The sequence below is a fragment of the Gossypium raimondii genome, chromosome 9 (assembly GCF_025698545.1).
Source record: "Gossypium raimondii isolate GPD5lz chromosome 9, ASM2569854v1, whole genome shotgun sequence".
In the NCBI taxonomy this organism is placed as follows: domain Eukaryota; kingdom Viridiplantae; phylum Streptophyta; class Magnoliopsida; order Malvales; family Malvaceae; genus Gossypium; species Gossypium raimondii.
In genome coordinates, this window is record NC_068573.1 from 46,168,309 (window position 1) to 46,189,538 (window position 21,230).

Consider the following 21,230-nt stretch of genomic DNA (forward strand, 5'->3'; position numbering starts at 1 on the left):
CATTTTGATCTTCCCTAAAATTAATGGTAAATCTATAATTTACCTCCCGTAAATTAATAAAATTTTAATAAATTAATATAGAATCCTTGAAAATTTTAAAACCATGTGTATTCGTATTCCTTGGTTTAAATAAAATAAACATGTTATCGATTAACAATAACTTGAAACAAAGAAAGATGAATAATTATAGCATAAATAAATGGGATAAAATATAGTCAAATCGCATTTTAAACATTGTATTATAGCTTGCTGGACATTTAAAATATGAAAATAAAAACCTTTTGACAAACAGAAATTATACTGTTCATGAACCATGTCTCATTAGCAGTCTATTGATTAGGATGAAACCAAAAACCCTATAACATGAAACTTGAAGTAGGATTCGTATTTGACATTTAAGGTGAACCAGGGTCTCATACACATATCCATACAACAAAATTTTGGGTATTTATGTTGCTGTATTCCATATCTAAATCTCAAAGACATATAAATTATTATATTCCATTTTATATAATATCAAGATCTGCTATACAAGCATATACACAATTGAAGAGAGCAGTTACGTTAAAAATACTTACAAAAATGTATCCCGGATTAAACGTGCTAACACACGAGACGATAACCGGCTAATCAACTCGGGAAGAACCCTGGCAGATATGCCTGGCAACACTGGAAGCAACTCCTGGATAACCTGAGCAACATTTACACCCTGTCGATGTTTAACAAAATGACAAGCAATTAATGTGACATGAAGAATGTATAATAATCGCTAAAAGAGAGATAAGTTTGTTCGTAAATGGTTTCGATTTGTTAAAACTGCAAACTTTGGAGTACCTGACTTGACGTCGTTGATATTGAACTTCCCGCTGTTAAGAATTCGAGAATTTTTTGGACATTATTCAGTATAACTCTGTCTTCCTCGGTTATTGAAGGCAAAAGTCCTGCTGGTTTGAAGGGTCCAACTGTTGGAACCAAGCTAAACACTGGGGCAGCATTTCTTACTCCCAACACTGACATTATTTGAACCAACTGTTCCCTGCTAAGTGCATCAATGCCCTTCACAATCTGCTTAGTAAACCCAGAAACATTAGTTCAATATTTAAGCCACCTCACACCAAAATGTCATAAAGAATCGATGCTCAAAAGGTAAAGCAATTACATATCCGCAGACCAAAAGAGAAACAAGAAGGAACTAGGTAAAGTAACACAAGCGTGCAACTTTCTCAAAGAAAATGATTATAACCAAACATTTTTTTTTCCCTTCTGAATATAAGATCAGAAATTACCTCATCAAGAAGAAATTCTCGGAAAAAATTTCCCTTCTCAGACAGTAGAAATCCTAAGGCTGCTCTTGTTTGAACAGGTTGCTTTGATTGAGATTCACTTGGTAGAAATCTAGGGAAGGAAATATCTGCTTGCCTTTGTAGAAGACCTAGTTCAGCCATATCCCCATTCAAATTCTCCCCACCTCCACTTTTTGCTGCAGTTATGAAATTCTCAAAGGCTTGCATCACATCAATGAATCTTTCAGCATCAAAAACACCTGATTTCCCGTATATTGTATAACGCAAAGCATTCCTTAGCCGCGGGGATTCATCAGTGAGCAGTCTCTGACAATAGAAAATAATACAAGGAAATGGTAAACGTTATGGTCAGAAAAACATTGACCACTTAGGAAGACAAAGCACAACAGCAATGATACAAATGTTTGTGCACTCTTTCATCTTGATCCTATACTTTGGTGATTGGTAGGCCACATGGATCCTTAGACAACCTTAAGAATTGTACTTAAGACAATAACATTGATTTGTTACATCAAAAGAAACATGGTATCCTAGAAGCACTCTTCGGCTATCATAATTTAATAAAATAAAACTAATGAATCAAGCAGTTGACTATTTAGTCATCAGAAATTCAAAATAACAATAGTCAGTGCATATTTCACATCATCCTTACACTTATAAATCAATTTATTTTCAAAATAGAATTAGCAAAAACAGAATATTCATACCTGTGCAATATAAGGATAGGCCTCATCCACGATAGCAAAATCAGGATTCCCCACTAAAGCTATTCCTTCCAACACCCCAATTGCCCTAATTATAAGAGCAAAATAAGGAGGTATCCTAAATGGATAATCAAATGTTATCTGCGCCAAATCTGATGCCAGGTCCTGAAAGTTGATGTTTTTTGCACCCCCACCCTCAAGTGCTTGATCAAAAACCTTTGCCAGAACGGGCAAGATTGGCTCTAAATTAACCCCCTCAGGAATGAAATCAAGTTTAACAAAATCCTTAACTATTTCTGGATAGTCCCGGTGGATAAGATGAGCAATTGCTTCAATCATTCCATACTTCTGGTCATCAGTTAATTTTGTCACTAAACCTGTTACAACATAAGTAAACTTTAAACTCTATAAAAATAAAGCCTAGATCAACAAGGTATTATCATAGTAAAAATTTAGCATTTGTAACCAAAATCAACATGATATCAATAGTTTGTAAAGAGAAATACTAGATGATTATTGGAGGACAACCACATATCAATCTCTCAACAAAGAAGTAACTCAATCTATGTGATGCCATTAAACATGTTGACAAAAAATCTTTAAGCATAAATTCTTACCAAAGTCGAGTATGGCTAGCTTTCCATCAGGAGTACGGATCAAATTCCCAGGATGTGGGTCAGCATGGAAAAACCCGGTATCAAGCAACTGAAATCAAAATGGGTAAGCCACACAGATTAGATAATAAACTTAGGAGTTTGTCTGATGTAGAACACTGAAATTTATACCACTGTTTAGTAGCAACTATAAGTACACAAACAACTGATAAGTGCAGAAAGGAAGATGAAGACATATTTGAGTAATGGTTATTGATGCTAATGCAGAAACATCGCCAATATTAACATTTATGAAACACAGACAACTACCCTTGCCATTTGATATTCAGCTTCAGGACATTCAAACAGAGAAGGAAAGTTAAAACCAGCCTTCTTTTTCATATATATATATATACACACACACACACACACATGAGAGGTTCCTTCTCTTATCTCAATATAACTTGCTAAACGAAAGTGAATATTAGAACTACAATTAGAGTGCAACAAGTTCCTAAATGCACAGGATAGGATTAAACGTCTAAGGAATTGGCTAGTGTTTTTGAAATTAAAGCAGGAATAAACAACAATACTACCACTCTGAGAAAATGAAACTGTTGCCATCATCTCTCACATTTATCCTCCTTATCATCAATAAGTTGAAGCATCAATGTTTGACTGGCTAAGGCAACAAATACAATTTTAAAGCTAATTAACCAAGAAAAGTGACAAATAAGTAACATAGATGCACCCAGGAAAGACTGACAAGAAAACCAAGTTTCTTACTTGACCCATGTGTCCCCTAGACATAAACTAGGATGACAAGAATAACGTAGTATATTACCTGCTTTAGGTAGCATATCACTCCAACATTGACCAATTCACCAACATCACTTTCTGTACTTTGTGATAGCTTCTCTCCTTCGATCCACTCTGTAGTAAGAACCTTCCTTGATGTGTATTTCTGATAAGTCCTTGGTATAACAACCTGAAAACAAAAATAGTCAGTCTATTGATTTCACTAAATATTCTTAAGAAACTAACTAAAAAGAACAACTTGAAGAAATAACTTCTTTTAGTCAGAATTACATAATCAGACTAGTATCTCCAAAATCAGGACCCACTTCAGCAGACATTAGAAAGTAATGTGTTCAAAAAAATACCATACTAACCTGTGGAAGGTCCTTACGCATCATTTCAGAAAAGAGTTGTCCATTTTCACCCTCATTAACATAATCTAGCTCCTCAAAGAATCGTGCAGCCCATTCATCAACCAATCCAACCACATCTATGGAGATCTGGAATGGTAAGGGAAAGCAAGCAATGCATGGAAAAGTATCAATATTACAGCTACAGAATATAGAGGCCTCTTTATAAGAAGGAAAAAGTTTAGTAAAAAGCTAAACGTAAACAGATACATTATATACCTGAGGAAACTTTCGGAGCACCAAACCCAAGTTTCTTATGATGAACAAATCAACAGTCACTGTCTCAAGAACAAAAGGCCTCTGCACTTTGACAGCAACCAGATCTCCATTCTCTTTCAAGCGTCCTTTATACACTTGTCCAAGAGATGCTGTCCATAGGTATCCACACATTGTTTCAAGTATTTATAGTTGGAATAGCACATAAAAACTAGTAAAATTATCTCTATAAAATAAATAAAGAAGTACGTATATATGTACACATGCAACATATATTCAAGCTGAGATTACCAGCAGCTATTGGCGAAGAGGAAAGTTCAGAGTAGATTTCTTGCCATGGCTGACCAAGTTCCTCTTCAATAAGAGCCATTGCTATGTCATCTGGAAATGAAGGAACCTTTGCATATGAGCAAAGAAAAGTCAGTTATAATAATACTTACCATACCCCCCTTAAAGAAGTAATATACTAATGCTAACTAGCAATATCCAAGTTACGGAAGGTTGTCAGCATTTTTGGAGGAAAAAATAACCTTTCAAATTAAAATCCCTATCATGTGATAATTGAGATACATTTCAATTTCCTAAAATCCATTGGTCTGCAAACTGATATGGTATTGGAACCAAAAACAAACAAACAAACAAACAAATAAATAAATAAATTGCATCTCACATTTGAATTCTATCAAAAAGGGTAGACAATATGGGAACAACAAGTCTGCCATCTAGTAGAGGTATTTCTGAGATTGAAGACTAGAGAGGAGTTCATCCCAAGACAACAATATCTAAAAACAGTCATCAAAACTAAGTGGTGGACTTGTATCACATTATCCATCTCACCTATAATGGTTCTAAATGTAACAACTAAAACTCTCTACTCCTAATAATTTATTTTTTTGGAAAACGTTTGAGCCATAGAAGAAGAAGAAGATAAGAACTGATTCAATATGAAGAAATGCCAAAGTGATAATTCTACCTTATCACAAAGCTTTTGCAGCTCCATCATTGCAACAGGAGAAAGTATATCTGGTCGAATGCTCAATGCTTGCCCAAGCTTTATATATGCAGGGCCCAAAGAGGTAACAATTTCCCTTAATTCAATAGCTCTAGCCACTTCATTCTGTTAATAAAACAGAAACAAATTTGAACATGAAAATTTATGCGTGCATTTAGGCGCTAACAAAGACACACAAACAGCAAGGGAGGCTCAAAAACTTTAACAAAAGGTAGAATCATTTATAAAAATAATGTCACTTAGTAGGATATTTAGAAATTAGAAGCTAACAGGAAAAGAAGGTGATAGAGAATTGTGTGTTCACCTCTTTGACCTTCTTGTTTACCACATCCATAGCCAAGCGTGAGAGGAAACCCCCAGCAACAGATAGTAACTGTATAATACGAGTTGCAACAGCACGAGGTCGTTTCCCCCAGTACGCAGAGATGCTGGCCGGATCATATGCCAAAGGTAAGAACTCACTGCTTTCATCAACCTATGTAACGAGAAAATGATTTATGCTTGACCAGCCAAAAATTTAGGCATAGCAAAATAAAGAAATGGCAGACTAGCTAGAAATTGCAAACCCAGTAAATGGTGTCAGCTATAGCATCAGTACACCAGCCCTAATGGCATTAAACTTTTCAAAAGCTTTCAAAACATTTCACTTTCCGAAAATGAAATGAGTTGTCCCCTGTACTAAAACATCAAGCTGAGAGAATAAAAGTAGATTAGAAGTCTAGAATTCAAACATGACAGATATATGCTACAATAACTGCATTTTTACCTCAACCAACCGAAGCTGAATATTGTCATCAGCAAACTGTGAATCCCGTAAATTTTGGCCACGAAGTCCTCTCATTAGTATAGCCAAATCTTCATTTTCTTCCATTTGTGCTCTCACTCTTTTTATTTCCTGTGAAACGTCTCCCATCCTCTGGTAGCTCAATTATCACCAAAGCAAATAAGTAAAAGAACACCAAAACATTGACCAAAAGCAAAATCAGCAATTCAAGAAATTAAAATTTTTATACTCATTAGTAATTAATATATAACATAAACTCTTCCGTGTGCATAATTCAGTAAAAAACCAAACGAACCGACCGACCAAATTAATTTGAGCTAAATTAATTAATATGGATTATGGTATAAACTTTTAAAAATTTTGGTTATCACTTAATTTGAATAGAAATTTAAGAAAATAACAAAATTGTCCAAAATATATATACAAAACGTTATATTTATAATCTTTATTAGATTTATTAAGTTTTATATGTAGAAGTTTTAACTTATTATGAATGTGCTTTTGTAGAGTTGGATTAATTATCAAAATAATTGTGGTTGACTACCGCTAAACTTTTTATAATTCGGGCGGATTATTCGTAATAGAAAGTAACAATTCAATTAATTCGATTAACTGTGTTTTCCACTGAACCGACCGACCAATAGTTACACAATGGTATTCACAATAAATAAATAATACTTAATTTTTCTTTTCATTTTTCATTGACTGTCTCAGCAACCAGACTAAAGTTGACCACGTCAAATCAAATCTCACCAAAAGAAAACTATTTCCAACAAAAATAAGAATTGATTTTTTTATTTTTTACCGTAGAAACTCCGTTCACGGACTTTTTAGATGAGGAGGACTTGGAGGAGCCGTTGACGTTGTTGTTTGAAGGAGAGGACTGAGACGGAGTCTTACGAGTGGGTTTAGGGTCGGTTGCTACAGCGAGAACCGGTCTGGTTCGAGTACGAATAGACACTCTGTTAGAGCGCGGGGAAGAGAAACGGACGGGATCGATACCGCAGTAGACGAGCCGCGGCGGCGCTGCTGCGTCCATGGCGGAATCGACGATGGAAACTTGTTACTAGAGAGAGAAACACAACGAATTTTAGAGAGAGAGAGGAAGATAGTTCTGATTTCTGAAACTGAGGAATTTCGAGTGGCAACAAGAAAAAGGAGTGCATTTTAACGCTTTTCTTTTTTTTTTTTTGTTTTTGGTGTTTAGGTGGAACGAATGAGGGCCTGGCCGTCGGAGGAACACGTGGCAAAAGCTGGAGCAAGGAAAGGCCATTATTTAATATTTTTTAAAATATTATTATCTCTAAAATATTAACCGTTGGTTTCCCGCGGGCGAGTGTCTAGTGGTAGTGGGGTGGAATGTGTAAATCGTTTTCTCTTTTTATTATTATTTAATGGCATAATAATTTTTTTTTTTGGCCCTCTAACTTTATAAAAAAGTCATTTTAACCTTCTAATTAATTTTTTTTGCCTCTTTTAACCTTTGAATTTGCATTTTTGTCAAATTTACCCAAAATGGATAGAAAAGTTAATATTTGTTAGCTTTGTTGATGTGGCATACATGTGAATTATTGCATGGATGAAATGTCAACATTTAATTATTTTTAAAATTTAAAAATATTAAAATATATATTGTTAATAGTTTTAAAATAATTTTATAATTTTTAAAAAAATTAAGTTTTAAAAATTAATTAAATACTAACTTGTTATCCACATGGCAATGCACGTATACGTTACATCAAGAAAGTAAAAATGTTAACTTTTCCATTCATTTTATGTAATTTAACAAAAAATATAAGTTTAAAACTATAAAAATAAAAAAAATAAATAGAAAACTAAAATTACTATTTTAAAGTTAGAAGCGAAGAAAGGTATTATGTCTTAATTAGCAACATTTATATGCACTTAAATATTTGTACTATTACTAAAAGGGTTAATTGATATATTAATAGAGAGTAATGGTACGCACGTTGTACTATTAATAATAAGAGAATTTGAGTTTAATTTTTGGAGATAATATAATTGGAAGGGTAAATACGAATTTTAAAATAAATAAATTTTAGGACAATACAATAGAAATGGAAGAATTTTATTTTACATCAATTTTATATAAATATAAATATTTTTTGAGGATATGTTATAATTTAATTAATTATTTTTGGATTAAATTTTTAAAGGAAATTGATTAATATTTTAACTAAAATCATTTAATTAAGCGGGTATCCGTAATAAATAAAAATTATTTTGAGAATTTTTTATATTTTAATAAATCTAGAAAATATATTCACACGATAAGAATATTGAAATCTAAAAATTTAAAAAATATTGATCTCTATTATCTAACTGTTGTCATTTTAATCAAAACTGTAATTAATTTTTATCTTAAATTTTAAAAAAATTGTCACACGACATCGTAAGCGTGTCCTAGTGTCATGGGTTGCGCATGGGAGCATGCAACCATGATACACTTGTGCGATCCATCGTATTTGAGGGAGGTCATTTGGCCCAATCAAACTAGTCCGTTGCTTGGAGAGATTAAAAGCCCATCTCCAGAGCTCAATAAATATGGAAGATAATCTTCAAAGATATATGATTCGAGAAGATAAGATTATGTAGTCTTAGAGTTTTGATTGTATACAACTTTTAATTGTAGCCATTGATGTACTTTAATTTACACCGTTGATTTTAGGGAGGCTCAACTATAAATAGAGACCTCTTTACTCATTGTAATTCATTCAGTTATCAATAAGAATTTTGAGAGTATTCACTCAAACCTTTCTCTCAAGTGTTATTGCTTTTCTGTGGCTTTTGTTCATCTTTCAAAGTTCATTCTTACTTTGTTCTTCTGTTGTTCTTCTTGGGTGCCTTGAGGAAATTCTGTTGAATCCTTTATCGTTGCGAGTTAGGCTGACTTAAGCGTTTTTAAAGAAAGAAACTGCCTAACGCCGCACGAATTGCATGGGAAAACTCTAAGTTTGTGAACACTAGTCTACTATAAAAAAATTAGGACAATAGATTAATAACTCTTAAAAAAATAGTAAATTAGCAATGAGGTAAAACCGGTAAATTTAAATTAGTTTTACGTATTTCTTTAATTTCTATATGATTATTAAAAAAAAAAATCATTCATCATTCATACTTTATTTACTTTTTACATGTTAAATGTTGGGAATATTTAAAATGTTTAATTATTTACTTAATGAATAAAACTTTTAATCGTTATATTTAATTATTTAAAATTTTAAAATTTTCAATTTCTTATAAAAAGCCAAGATTAATCAACTTGAATTAAAAAAAATTTAAACTGATGCATTTATCTATTTAAATTTATTTTTATTTGTAATTTTAACTAATTTTTATTTTAATTCCATACCTATTGTATATGTATTGTTATATTATTAATTTCAAACATTACATTTCATTATTATCGTATGTTATTTTTAAATACACACTTGTATTATAAGTACTTGATTTCCACACTCATGCGAGTATGATAGAATTTTTACTAATATTTAAACACTTCATTAAATTAGTGTCACCCTTAACCCGATCACCAACTCAATTATGAAAATTACAAACCCAAAAATTAAACACGTGTTATTTTAGTAAACCCAAAACTACAAAATTTAATATTTATAAACTCAATTTCTTTACATCTTACTTTAATAAAAGAAATAACTAATCTCGAGAGAAGGGTTTACATCATCCCGTCCATGGGAATTAAAAAAAAATTTAAAATAAAAATCATACGTTTTATATGTATTTTTAAATTTATTTATTTTTAATTATTAATCACATTTTCTTTTCAAAATATTATTTAACTTGTTTTTTATAAACACTTTTGAAATTGATGTATGTACATTTTGAGTTAATATTTGATACACTAATAATATGTTATTTTTAATTTTACAGGTAATTTTAGAAAATTGTCATGTTTATTTTTTAAATATTTATTTTTAATATTTTATTTTACCCTTATAAAATAGTACAACACTCATCAATCTATTGATAGTGCACCAAATATTATTCTCTACTTTTTTTTTTTTTAAATTTCCTTTAAGCAATGAAAGTGCTACGTTTGGTATTATTATTGGCTGAAAGGAAATTTGCATAGTTTTATCTCGACCACATATAAAGAAGAGATTTTGTCTTTGTCCTCCCACTGTTTTGGAGTTTAACAATGTCATTAACTTCATCTATTAATTGAATGGTTTCAAAATGAATAATATTTGATTTGAGGTATAAATCTCATACATCATCAATAAACAATAATATATCATTATCAAATTAAACAAAAAATCGGAGGATTTGTAAATAAATATTAATAATTTTATTTAAACATAATTAAATATTAATAGTGACTATTACAAATAAATATTAATAACTTTTAGGGTTTAAAATCTTAGGTTTAAGGATTTAGGGTCTAAGGTTTGGATTTTGATTTCAAAGTTTTAGCATTTACCTGTAATATATTTAATTTTTTAAACATAAATAGTGACTATTATAAATAAACGTTAATAACTTTCGGTTTTAATATTTTAATGTTTAAGGATTTAGGGTTTAAAGTTTAGAGTTTTAGCAGTGATTTATAATAGTCACTATTAATGTTTAATCATGTTTAAATAAAGTTATTAGTATTTATTTATAAACCCTCCACTATTTATTGTTTAATTAATAATGATATATCATGTTATTATTCACTAACAGTACATAATACTTATAAAAGTTGTGCATCAATTTTATAAGACTTATAACTTAGTATTAGTATCTTTTCAAAAAATATAATAATAAATTTGCATGTAAATTGATGTTTTTGTTTTCGAGTACATAAAAGAAGGTAAAAGTTTTTAAGTCTGTTTAAAACTTTAAATGCACAATCGAATAAAAAAAACAACACTTCGTAGATAATTATAGACATTTATATTATTTGTGAACTTCGCTTTTATTTTTATTTTTAATTAAATTTAATTCTTGATTTTTAAGAAAAGTTAAATTTAATCATTAATTTTTAAAAGGTTGAATTGTCATTTTTAATATAAATACTAACTAAAACGTTAAATTAAATTTAAACAAGTAGTTCGCATGGTAATCATATGCACTTTATGCTATGTTTTGAATTTTATGAACTTTTAATTTTTTTGAATTTTTATTTTAATTTTTAAAATATTTTTATAAATTGTAAAATATTTATTTACATAACATATAAGACAAATAGTGATATATCAATATAAATTATTGGACTGCCACGTCAACATTATTAAAAAATTAACGTTTTAATTATTATTTTAATTAAGAAAAGTGGTTTGATTCTTTTGAGATATTAATCATCCAAATTACCACAACTAAATTAATCATTATACAAAAAAAGAAAAAACAACATTATTAGAATTTGTAACATGTTTTAGTCTATGAAGCTGATAAAAGATATTTAATCATTATATTTAAGCTTCCATATTGGTTGTTAGTAGAGATATAATTAAAGTTTTAATTAAGTTTATCATCCGTCTTCCATAGTGCTAATGCTTCCCTAGAATAATGTTCTACCACCCAAATAAAGGTCAATCACAGCTCCCTTGAAGGTTCATAGTGCTAATGCTTCTTTAGAATAATGTTCTAATCACCCAAATAAAAGCCTATCACAGTTCCCCGGAAGGTTTGGATTCAGGTGAGTTTTGTAAGTGAAAAATCTTTAGCCACTAGACCAATTAAGGGAGTTCATCCTTCCATAATGATGCACCCTTGTTTTCATGATCCCTTTATATCCTTATTCTATCCGAAAATATTTTTTAAACTTAAAATTAGACATAGTATAGTTTTACTTTGAATTTAATTGAAAAGAAAATGTATAGTAGATGTCAAGCACGTTTATAAACCAAATTTCATTTGGTACGTTAGGTCTTACTTCTACTTTTTTTTTTCCAAGTATTTATATTTGACATTTGCATCATAGCCATACTTAGATATGAACACAAGGCATATAAAATCTTTAATTACATGAACAAATTTCAAAAACAGAGAGTCAAACCTGGCTAAATTTAGTTGTTGATAAAATGAGCTAAGTGGTCCTGTCAAGCAAAGAGCTAACCAAAAACACTCCAGTTGGGATGATTAAATTTTCTGCTTAATTTTATTTATATATGACCATGCCTCTTTTTTAAGAAGTAATCATATCTTGGACAGAAACTAAGACATTATAAAACCCCTCGCTTGTTTTTCACAAAACTAAATCATATTATTCAAGAGTTTTAGTTGATCACTTCTGGAAATTTCCAAGTATTTGTGATTGAATATGTGTAATACTATATGTATCAAACCACCAAATAGTTGAGAAGGTTCATTCATTGTTCATATGAACAAGTCAAATCTGTTGATTCTTCTGGAAGTTGAATTTCCTTTGTTATTTTATAGCATTAAACTAATTAGTATGGGAATACATACATAAGAGGGCTTGTGCCACATTTTTCCTTTGCTTCTCATCAAATCCTAGTCTAGACAGAAAAACACGGAATTTGACAATGTTTGATTTGAAAAACTAAGAAGAATCTAAATGCTTTCTCATTAGGTTAAACGACCCAACCACCAAATAGAATTCTTCATTTTTATAGTAGAAAAAAAAAAGAAAAAGCTTCTCACCAAACCATACCAATCGTTTCAAAGTGCCTTAAAATCCTTTCCATATCATAATCAGCAATTTAAGTGACCTACTTGTTCCCTAATAAATGATCCTCAAATATGTGACCTATATTTCTTCAACTCCTTCAAGATGATGGATCAAATATAACAAGAACTAAAGAAAGATAGATCAATAACCGGTATAATGTATTTGGAAGATATTTGAAAGATCATATCCTGAATATGCATTGAACATGAATGTCGAACATGGTAAGATCCATAAGAAAAAAAATAACAAGTCAAAACAACCAAGTCAATAACATTTCAAAAGAAAGAGGGGGGGGGGGAACGGATATGCAGGCATCCAAGTATTTCTCCATTACAACATGAGAGAAGAAATCCTTCAATGGAACTATAACCTATACAATCAACCAAGATACAAAGTCTCCCTCTATCCTACTATATGGCAAGCGAAGGGAGAAATATGCGACCTAAAACAACAAAGTAAAACAAACCAATCTATCGAGACTCCAGTCAGCAAGGCAGCAAAAAGCAGAACAAGGGAAATCCAAGACAGATTTTAACAATTGAAGCCATGGCAGACAGACAGCACAATGATAAGAATCAAGGCAATCAGGATACCCAGAACGATCAATTTTATCTTCATATTCTGAAGCCACATCTTTCTTCTCATATTTGTTCCCTGCTGCCTAAAATCTTGGGCCTGTAATTCAATTTTAAATTAAATGCACCTATACATCAGCATATGAGGTATAAAGAAACCATTCCATACAAAATATTTACAATAGAAACTTAGATTGAGAAAAATTATAATAATTTCTAGACTTGATGAGGAAACAACTTCACCAAAGCACAAAGCAGTTGTTTCAGTTACCCAAAAAATGTAGACTGAATAGGACTAACCTGTGAGCGAAGGTTCTCAGTTTTATCCACCAGCAACTCAATCTTCTCACCACGGTCAAGGACCTGGTCAAAGAAAAGCGTTACTAACAAAAAAGAACAACACACCACATGCAATATATCTAAAGTTTCATTCTGTTTTGTATGCCATGCCAGGCAAGTTGCAAGTACGAAAAGCTGGATACACATCTTGCCATGTATTAACCCTCAAAACTACATGTGAACAGTGATAGAGTTAGCAGCAGCCTATTACCTTCTCGATGTTTTCCATCATAACACCCTTGACTTCAGAAACCTGAGCCTTCACTTTAGCAAGTTTGCTGATTTCTTCAGGATGGTCCACACAGTACTGCATATGCTCTTTCAATTTGGACCTATTATGTATAAAGTGCTAAGCATGTTTCCAGAAAATAAAAATAAATAAATCTATGAGAAGATACATAGAGAGCTAGATACCCAAATTCTCTATTCAGACTTTTGGCCGTAGCAGTTGCAGCCTTTCCTCCACCATATCTCTTGTTGAAGTCTTCCTTAACTCTTTCCAGAAATGCAATTGGAACTTGCCTGCCAGCAGATTCAACAGCAACTACACAGTAGGCTGCAGCACCAAAAGCATTTCATAAACTGAGTATATGAAATATGAAATTACAAGTTATTAAAAATTCATCGATGATTCTTTTCCTACTGAAGCCAAGTTCAACAAAATCATACCAGAAGTCGGCATGTAGAACTATAATTAAAACCATTTAGGAAAGGAAAGAATCCCTCCCTTCCTCTGAAATAAGGAAATTGATTATGCATGTAATCAACGGCTTCAAAATTAATATACACACTCTTGTTAGTACATTACCCAAGTAGCAGCTAAAAGAAAGCAGCCAGCTGTAATGTATAAATGAGCACAACATGGATATGCCCCATCGACGGGTATGATTCTTTGATTGAAAAGATGATTATGCCAGCGGACACTAATTTTAAATGTCTTAAAAGGAGTTCCATTTTTTTTCCTTGTTTGTTACCGGTTATCTCTTCGCAAGATCCCTTTGCTTCCCAGCATTTTTCTTTACTTTCTATATATTAAGCATTCATTTAGTACTACCAGCTTAGCACCCAGATGCAGAGCACATGCACATGCATTCATATAGATAAAATTAAACCTACGTCAGACCAGAACGCTTCTTGCAATTTGCAAATTATGCGAACCTATAAATGAGGTTACAATAACCAGATGATGTTTTAGACTCATCTAATTAATGCACCCAGACCACATATTACATTAATTTGCCTATCCCAAAAAAGGAAAATGGAAGACATCACCCTCTAAAGAAGAATATTACAACATCCGTCATTAACATAACAGTTCAGATTCTTAATTATGTTTCATACATCCAAACAAAACATCATTGCGTACCTAAACATTTATATAAGAACACATTATTATCCCCGAGTCACACCAAGAAAACCTTCTCTGTAAGGGTGAATAATGAATACATTTAATGGCTTCAAGTACTCTATCTTTGCTTCGTTTTATTTATTCACACTAGTTACACGAGTATATGCACATGTCAAAATGAGATAAAATCAAGGAAATCAACGTAAGAAGAAGTCGCAAAAATGAATCCATATGTCTTTTTCCATACAATCAACAGCTCAAATTAAGTCCCTTCCCCACTCTCTTCCCCTTGGTAAAGCCAAACAGAACATAGTACAAAACTAAGAAATGAATGCAAAAAGACCTTGCAAGCTAGATCCAACATACGGCAATACCAATCAACACATAGAGAAAAGCCAAATCAAAACTAAACAACAAAACAGATCGCACGCTGATTATCATATTTGAAATCATTAACCAAACAATCCGATTTTTAAAGAACAAAAAAAGTCAACTAACTTCAAAAAAAAAAAAGATCAAGATCGCAAATCGTAACCAAACAAAAAAAATAAGTTTCTTACTGAATCCATCTTCAACGAGGTAATTGAAGGTATGGCCATCGCAGGTATAGGTGAACTTGTTGTTAGAAGCAGGGAGTTTCTGGAGACATTGAGCGGCGATACCGGTGAAATTACCGGTGAACTCGGTGTACTCGGCGAGTATCACAGTTCCACGCGCCACGAAGCTGTAGATCAAAGACTGTTGCCCCATCTCTCAAAACCCTAACCCTCAAGCAAAGATTCAAATCCGCAAAGGTTGAAAAATCAGTGAGAGATGACTTCGGAGGGTCGATGGGATCCGAGAAGATATAGAAAAATGAAGAAATGCTGGATTTTATGCATACATATATATACACACACACACGTAGGAAATTTGTTTGTACGTATTAAATCTAGGAATTTTGAATTTGATTACTGTCACGCGGTTTTTATTTTTTATTTTAATTTTAAAATGGTTAATATACTATTTTGGTACCTATATTTGGCTATAATGTCCAATTTGGTACTTGAATTTTGTGTCTCAATTTGGTACCTGAGTTTGGATTCATTGGTCAATTTGGTACCTGAGTTTTTTCTAATTGATACTTGAGTTGAGTTATTCTTTGTCCCATACAAACAACTTAGTTTGACTTTAATGTTCAATTTGATACTTGAATTATTTTTTATCCTAATTAATTACCTATGTTTAGAGCACACGTGTTAGTCAAATTGAACATTGAAGTCAAACTTAGATACTAAATTAGGACAAAAATTCAAATACCAAATTAAACATTAAAACCAAATATAAGTACCAAATGATATATTAGACTTTTAAATTTCTTCCTCTTCGTTATTTGTTCAAGCAAACAATTGTATAAGGATAATTTACATTTTATGAATAAAATAAAATAAATAGAAATATTTATAAATTTATATAAAATATGATATTAAAAGATTTATATGTCAAAAAAAGCCTTTAAAAATGTAAAAAATCAATTAGGTCTCTATAGCCCTCTGTTGATTAAAATAATCAATTAAATTGGTTTATTAACGAATTTGTGATGCCATGTTTATTGTTAAAATAAATTGACATACCAATCAGATGATGACATGTGACAACTTATGGTTTAATCTAATATTTTCTCATAAAAATATTAAAAATTAGAAAAATTATTATTAAAATCATTAAAATTAAATTTTTTATAAAATTACTATATATTAAAAATATTAAAATTATATGAACTTATAAAATAATTATGAAAATAATAAATACTAATTTATATTATAAAAAATATAAAATTTTAACATCAAAATTATTTTTTCTTTTTAAATGTCTTTTAATTGGTGGTCAATAAATGAAGAATAATTTTGAATTTAAGTAGAAATAAAAAAATAGAAGGCCAAGCTTAAACAAAGGGAGTGAAAATCTCTACACCATTCACTAAATAAAAGGAAATTAACACAAAAACAAAAACCATAGTTTTAAACCATTCAACAAGTCAACGCAGGTTCAACCCATTAATTTCTTCGACCAAGAACTACAAATAAACATGGTTTAAAACGTTAATCCCAATTTTGAATCCAACATTAATAAACTTTTTTATTTAAAAAAAGTGCATTTTGCACATTAGAACACAATAAAAAAATTGCTTTGTTTAGCTGGTTAAAAGCTAACCAAAGCAACTATCAACATCAACAATGGCGACATCCAAACCAAAGAAAACGAATACAGCCCAATCATCATCTCAGGGAGTAAAATTTGCTCGTAGGACAGCGAGTGGCCGGATTGTGAACTTATCCAGGGATGATGATATGGATGTCACCGGCAATCAATCGGGCCAAAATGATTACATCAATTACACTGTGATGATGCCACCTACGCCTGATAACCAACCCTCTACGGACTCTCATGGTGGGGTTGGGTCGAAAGAAGATAAAAGGATGTCGGTAATGAAGTCTGCAAATAATAAGTCAATGTTGTTAAGGAGCCAAACAGGGGATTTTGATCATAGTCGTTGGTTGTATGAGTCCAAAGCCAAGTATGGGATTGGGAATGCGTATTGGCAAGAGGATGATCAATTTGGAGTAGATGGTGGTGTATCAATGTCGGATTTTATGGATAAGCCATGGAAGCCATTGACGAGGAAGGTTCCGGTTAAGTCTGGCATTCTTAGTCCTTACAGGTTCTTGATATTGATACGTTTGGTGGTTCTTTTCTTTTTCCTTGCCTGGCGTTGGAGGAATCCCAACCCGGATGCAATGTGGCTATGGGGTATGTCATGTGTGTGCGAGTCATGGTTTGCGTTTTCTTGGCTATTAGACAGTCTTCCTAAGCTCAACCCTATTAATCGAGCCACTGACCTTGCTGTCCTCAATGAAAAGTTCGAACAGGTTTCTCCGTCAAACCCGACTGGTCGGTCGGACTTGCCGGGTGTAGATGTCTTTGTCTCTACGGCTGACCCTGAAAAGGAACCTCCCCTTGTCACTGCCAACACCATTTTATCCATCATGGCTGCTAATTATCCTGTGGAAAAACTCTCTGCCTATATTTCAGACGATGGTGGTGCCATTCTCACGTTTGAGGCCATGGCTGAGGCAATTCGTTTTGCCGAGGTGTGGGTGCCATTTTGTCGAAAACATGACATTGAGCCTAGGAATCCAGACAGCTATTTCAACTTGAAAACCGATCCAACCAAGAACAAGAAACGGCCTGATTTTGTTAAGGACAGGCGTTGGATCAAAAGGGAGTATGATGAGTTCAAGGTAAGGATCAATGGTCTCCCTGAGACGATACGTAAAAGATGTGATATGTACAACTCTAGGGAGGCAATAAAGGAGAAAAGTCTTGCCAAAGAGAAGAACGGTGGGACACTGCCACCGGATTTCCAAGTGGAGAAGGCCACTTGGATGGCCGACGGCACCCACTGGCCTGGGACATGGCTCAATCCAATTGCTGACCATTCCAAGGGAGACCATGCTGGAATCTTGCAGGTATTTTTCTTTTCGAATTTTTCAATCAAACTAATGGAACCCATTTTGTTTTAAAGATGATTGAATTATGGAATGTGTGGTAGGTGATGAGTAAATTCCCAGAACCTGATCCAGTGATGGGTCAGCCAGATGAGAAAAGGTTAGACTTCACAGGGATTGACATAAGGATACCAATGTTCTCTTATGTTTCAAGGGAGAAACGTCCAGGTTTTGACCATAACAAGAAGGCTGGCGCCATGAATGGAATGGTTAGAGCTTCAGCAATATTGTCCAATGGACCTTTTATACTCAATTTGGATTGTGACCATTACATCTATAATTCTATGGCCATCAAAGAAGGGATGTGCTTCATGATGGACCGTGGCGGTGATCGTATTTGCTATATTCAGTTCCCACAACGGTTTGAAGGGATTGACCCTTCAGATCGATACGCTAATCATAACACTGTCTTCTTTGATGGTATTATTTCAAATATTCAAACATACCGACTCTTACTCCAACTTGAAAACTGAATTCAGTTCACCCCTACTCCTACTAACCCCAATTTATAATTGTAATTAAACCAAGTTCTGACATTGACCATATTTTTGGGTGACAACAGGAAGTATGAGAGCACTTGATGGACTTCAAGGGCCAGTGTATGTAGGAACGGGGTGTATGTTCCGACGTTACGCACTGTATGGGTTCCACCCACCAAGGGCAAACGAGTATACAGGTGTGTTTGGGCAGAATAAGTCACCAGCTGATACTATTCCAGGAAAGCCAGCACTATCAGGAGAAGATGATGCACAGCCCCTAAATGTGCACCCTGACTTGGATCTTCCAAGGAAATTTGGTAATTCAACCATGTTCAATGAAAGCATAGCCGTGGCTGAGTACCAAGGACGTCCCCTTGCAGATCACATGTCGGTGAAGAACGGTCGACCTCCAGGTGCATTACTGATTCCACGCCAACCACTGGATGCACAAATGGTGGCTGAGGCAGTGGCTGTCATTTCCTGTTGGTATGAGGATAACACGGATTGGGGTGACAAAGTAGGTTGGATTTACGGATCCGTGACGGAGGATGTGGTGACGGGATATAGGATGCACAACCGTGGGTGGCGATCGGTGTATTGTGTGACCAAGCGTGATGCATTTAGAGGAACTGCACCAATCAACTTGACGGACAGGCTTCACCAAGTGCTGAGATGGGCCACTGGTTCAGTCGAAATCTTTTACTCTAAAAACAACCCCTTGTTCGCAACTCGACGACTCAAGTTCCTACAACGCATTGCCTATCTCAACGTTGGATTCTACCCATTTACCTCCATTTTCTTGGTGGTTTATTGCTTCCTCCCAGCTCTTTCACTGTTTTCAGGACAGTTCATTGTGCAAGGCCTCAACGTTGCCTTCCTTCTTTATCTCTTTGTCATCACTATAACCCTTTGCTGTATGTCCCTCCTAGAAGTGAAATGGTCCGGGATCGGCCTCGAGGAATGGTGGCGAAATGAACAATTTTGGGTCATTGGTGGCACAAGTGCTCACTTAGTGGCTGTCATCCAAGGTCTCCTAAAAGTAGTAGCCGGAATTGAGATCTCATTCACATTGACCACCAAATCGGCTAGCGAAGATGAAAACGACATATATGCGGATCTTTACCTTGTGAAATGGACCAGTCTGTTCATAATGCCATTAACCATCATAATCGTTACACTATTGGCAGTGGTGATAGGGATATCGAGACAAATCTACAGTGTGATACCACAGTGGACACAGCTGTTCGGAGGAATGTTCTTTGCATTTTGGGTATTGTGTCATATGTACCCATTCGCCAAAGGATTGATGGGAAGACGAGGAAGGGTACCCACCATCATCTATGTTTGGGCTGGGCTTTTGGCAATTTGCATATCTTTGCTTTGGGTCACACTCAATCCACCTGGTGATCAACCTGGTGATGCAGTTGTATTGTAAAAATACCATCAGAAACCAACCTTATGCATTTCTCACTTCTTCATCCCCTTCCAATTTTTTTATTTTTTTTATTATATTCATTATTTGTATTTGTTAATAATGTAACAATAAGGCTCCGATTGAAAATTATTTTCTTTTATTTTGAGAAAGTTCTTTAATTTCCATTTTAAAAACCAAATTTTAATTTTTCAACCCTACATTTTTTAGTATTTTAATTTTGTAAAATGAAAATATTTTTTTAAAACCAATCACACATTTAGTACTTTTCCATGTTATGATTTTAATAAATGTGGTTGTTAGGAAAGCTACTTCACAATCTTTGGTTCACTAATAATAACTTACGAATTTACCTAATAAAATAAAATAAAATATTCATATATTTAAATTTTATCATAAAATTTATTCTTAAAAATATTTAGATTAAATATTTAATATAAAGTTTTAAATTGATATTTTTACATTATTTTTCAAAGCCGTTATGTAACATAATTTACTATGGATATTAAAAAAACATAATTCGCTAATATAATATTTAATTGCTTTGAAATTTGATTGATCATTGTCTCATGTATTCTACTTCTAATTTGATTATTCTTAAAAACCATTCCATTAGAATTCTCAATCATATATAACAAATCATAATTCAAAGGTAAACCATATAAAAGGTTATGATCAAATCAATCTTAGATCTAATCCTAAACTTTAATTTTTTTCTTTCTTTTGCTCATAAAGATTCATAATACTATAATGAAATTGAATTTTAAATTAATATATCGAAAAGAAAAGAAAAAACAATAGAAAATAAATATAATATCAAAGAAAAACTTACTTTCGAAAAATATGTTTAGTAGTAGAGAAAATCAAGTAGGAAGGAGGCAATGCCTTCTTCTTCTTTTTACATTTATTAATAGACTAATATCCTAAACTAATATAAAATAAGGTTAATTTAGTCTTGATATTTTTTAAACTTTTCAATTTACATGTGAAAATAACTTTCTCACATTTTATCATGGAATCACATTGT

General features: G+C 32.7%; 3 protein-coding genes across 3 annotated transcripts; 1 reads left to right on the top strand and 2 right to left on the bottom strand.

Moving 5' to 3' along the window:
- Positions 1-470: 470 nt before the first annotated feature.
- On the bottom strand, positions 471-6,973 carry LOC105800353 (uncharacterized). Its single transcript, XM_012631433.2, has 13 exons — positions 6,627-6,973; positions 5,804-5,953; positions 5,342-5,512; positions 4,999-5,142; positions 4,317-4,422; positions 4,029-4,177; positions 3,774-3,899; positions 3,446-3,589; positions 2,626-2,713; positions 2,012-2,385; positions 1,287-1,610; positions 835-1,065; positions 471-709 (listed from the first exon to the last, which is right to left on the bottom strand). The coding sequence occupies exons 1-13, from the start codon at positions 6,858-6,860 to the stop codon at positions 575-577; spliced, it is 2,376 nt and encodes a 791-aa protein (XP_012486887.1). The 5' UTR covers positions 6,861-6,973; the 3' UTR covers positions 471-574.
- A 5,752-nt stretch (positions 6,974-12,725) lies between these two features.
- On the bottom strand, positions 12,726-15,632 carry LOC105800354 (vesicle-associated membrane protein 721). The gene is made up of 5 exons (XM_012631435.2): positions 15,305-15,632; positions 13,811-13,952; positions 13,608-13,728; positions 13,358-13,420; positions 12,726-13,157 (listed from the first exon to the last, which is right to left on the bottom strand). The coding sequence occupies exons 1-5, from the start codon at positions 15,492-15,494 to the stop codon at positions 13,014-13,016; spliced, it is 660 nt and encodes a 219-aa protein (XP_012486889.1). The 5' UTR covers positions 15,495-15,632; the 3' UTR covers positions 12,726-13,013.
- Positions 15,633-16,931: 1,299 nt separating this feature from the next.
- On the top strand, positions 16,932-20,314 carry LOC105800355 (cellulose synthase-like protein D1). Its single transcript, XM_012631436.2, has 3 exons — positions 16,932-18,253; positions 18,337-18,712; positions 18,855-20,314. Exons 1-3 carry the CDS (start codon positions 16,961-16,963, stop codon positions 20,204-20,206), a joined length of 3,021 nt encoding a protein of 1,006 aa, XP_012486890.1. The 5' UTR covers positions 16,932-16,960; the 3' UTR covers positions 20,207-20,314.
- The last annotated feature ends 916 nt before the right edge of the window (positions 20,315-21,230 follow it).

Bases quoted from the DNA above. Each gene is read 5' to 3' on its own strand.
- LOC105800353 (XM_012631433.2), bottom strand. From the start codon at position 6,860: ATGGACGCAGCAGCGCCGCCGCGGCTCGTCTACTGCGGTATCGATCCC. The intron at 5,513-5,803 runs GTAAAAATGCAG...CTCGTTACATAG, and splicing joins TTCAGCTTCGGTTGGTTGAG to GTTGATGAAAGCAGTGAGTT. The intron at 3,590-3,773 runs GTTAGTATGGTA...TTTTGTTTTCAG, and splicing joins TGCGTAAGGACCTTCCACAG to GTTGTTATACCAAGGACTTA.
- LOC105800354 (XM_012631435.2), bottom strand. From the start codon at position 15,494: ATGGGGCAACAGTCTTTGATCTACAGCTTCGTGGCGCGTGGAACTGTG. The intron at 13,729-13,810 runs GTATCTAGCTCT...TATACATAATAG, and splicing joins AGTCTGAATAGAGAATTTGG to GTCCAAATTGAAAGAGCATA. The intron at 13,421-13,607 runs GTAATAGGCTGC...TTCTTTGACCAG, and splicing joins TGATGGAAAACATCGAGAAG to GTCCTTGACCGTGGTGAGAA.
- LOC105800355 (XM_012631436.2), top strand. From the start codon at position 16,961: ATGGCGACATCCAAACCAAAGAAAACGAATACAGCCCAATCATCATCT. The intron at 18,254-18,336 runs GTATTTTTCTTT...AATGTGTGGTAG, and splicing joins ACCATGCTGGAATCTTGCAG to GTGATGAGTAAATTCCCAGA. The intron at 18,713-18,854 runs GTATTATTTCAA...GGGTGACAACAG, and splicing joins TAACACTGTCTTCTTTGATG to GAAGTATGAGAGCACTTGAT.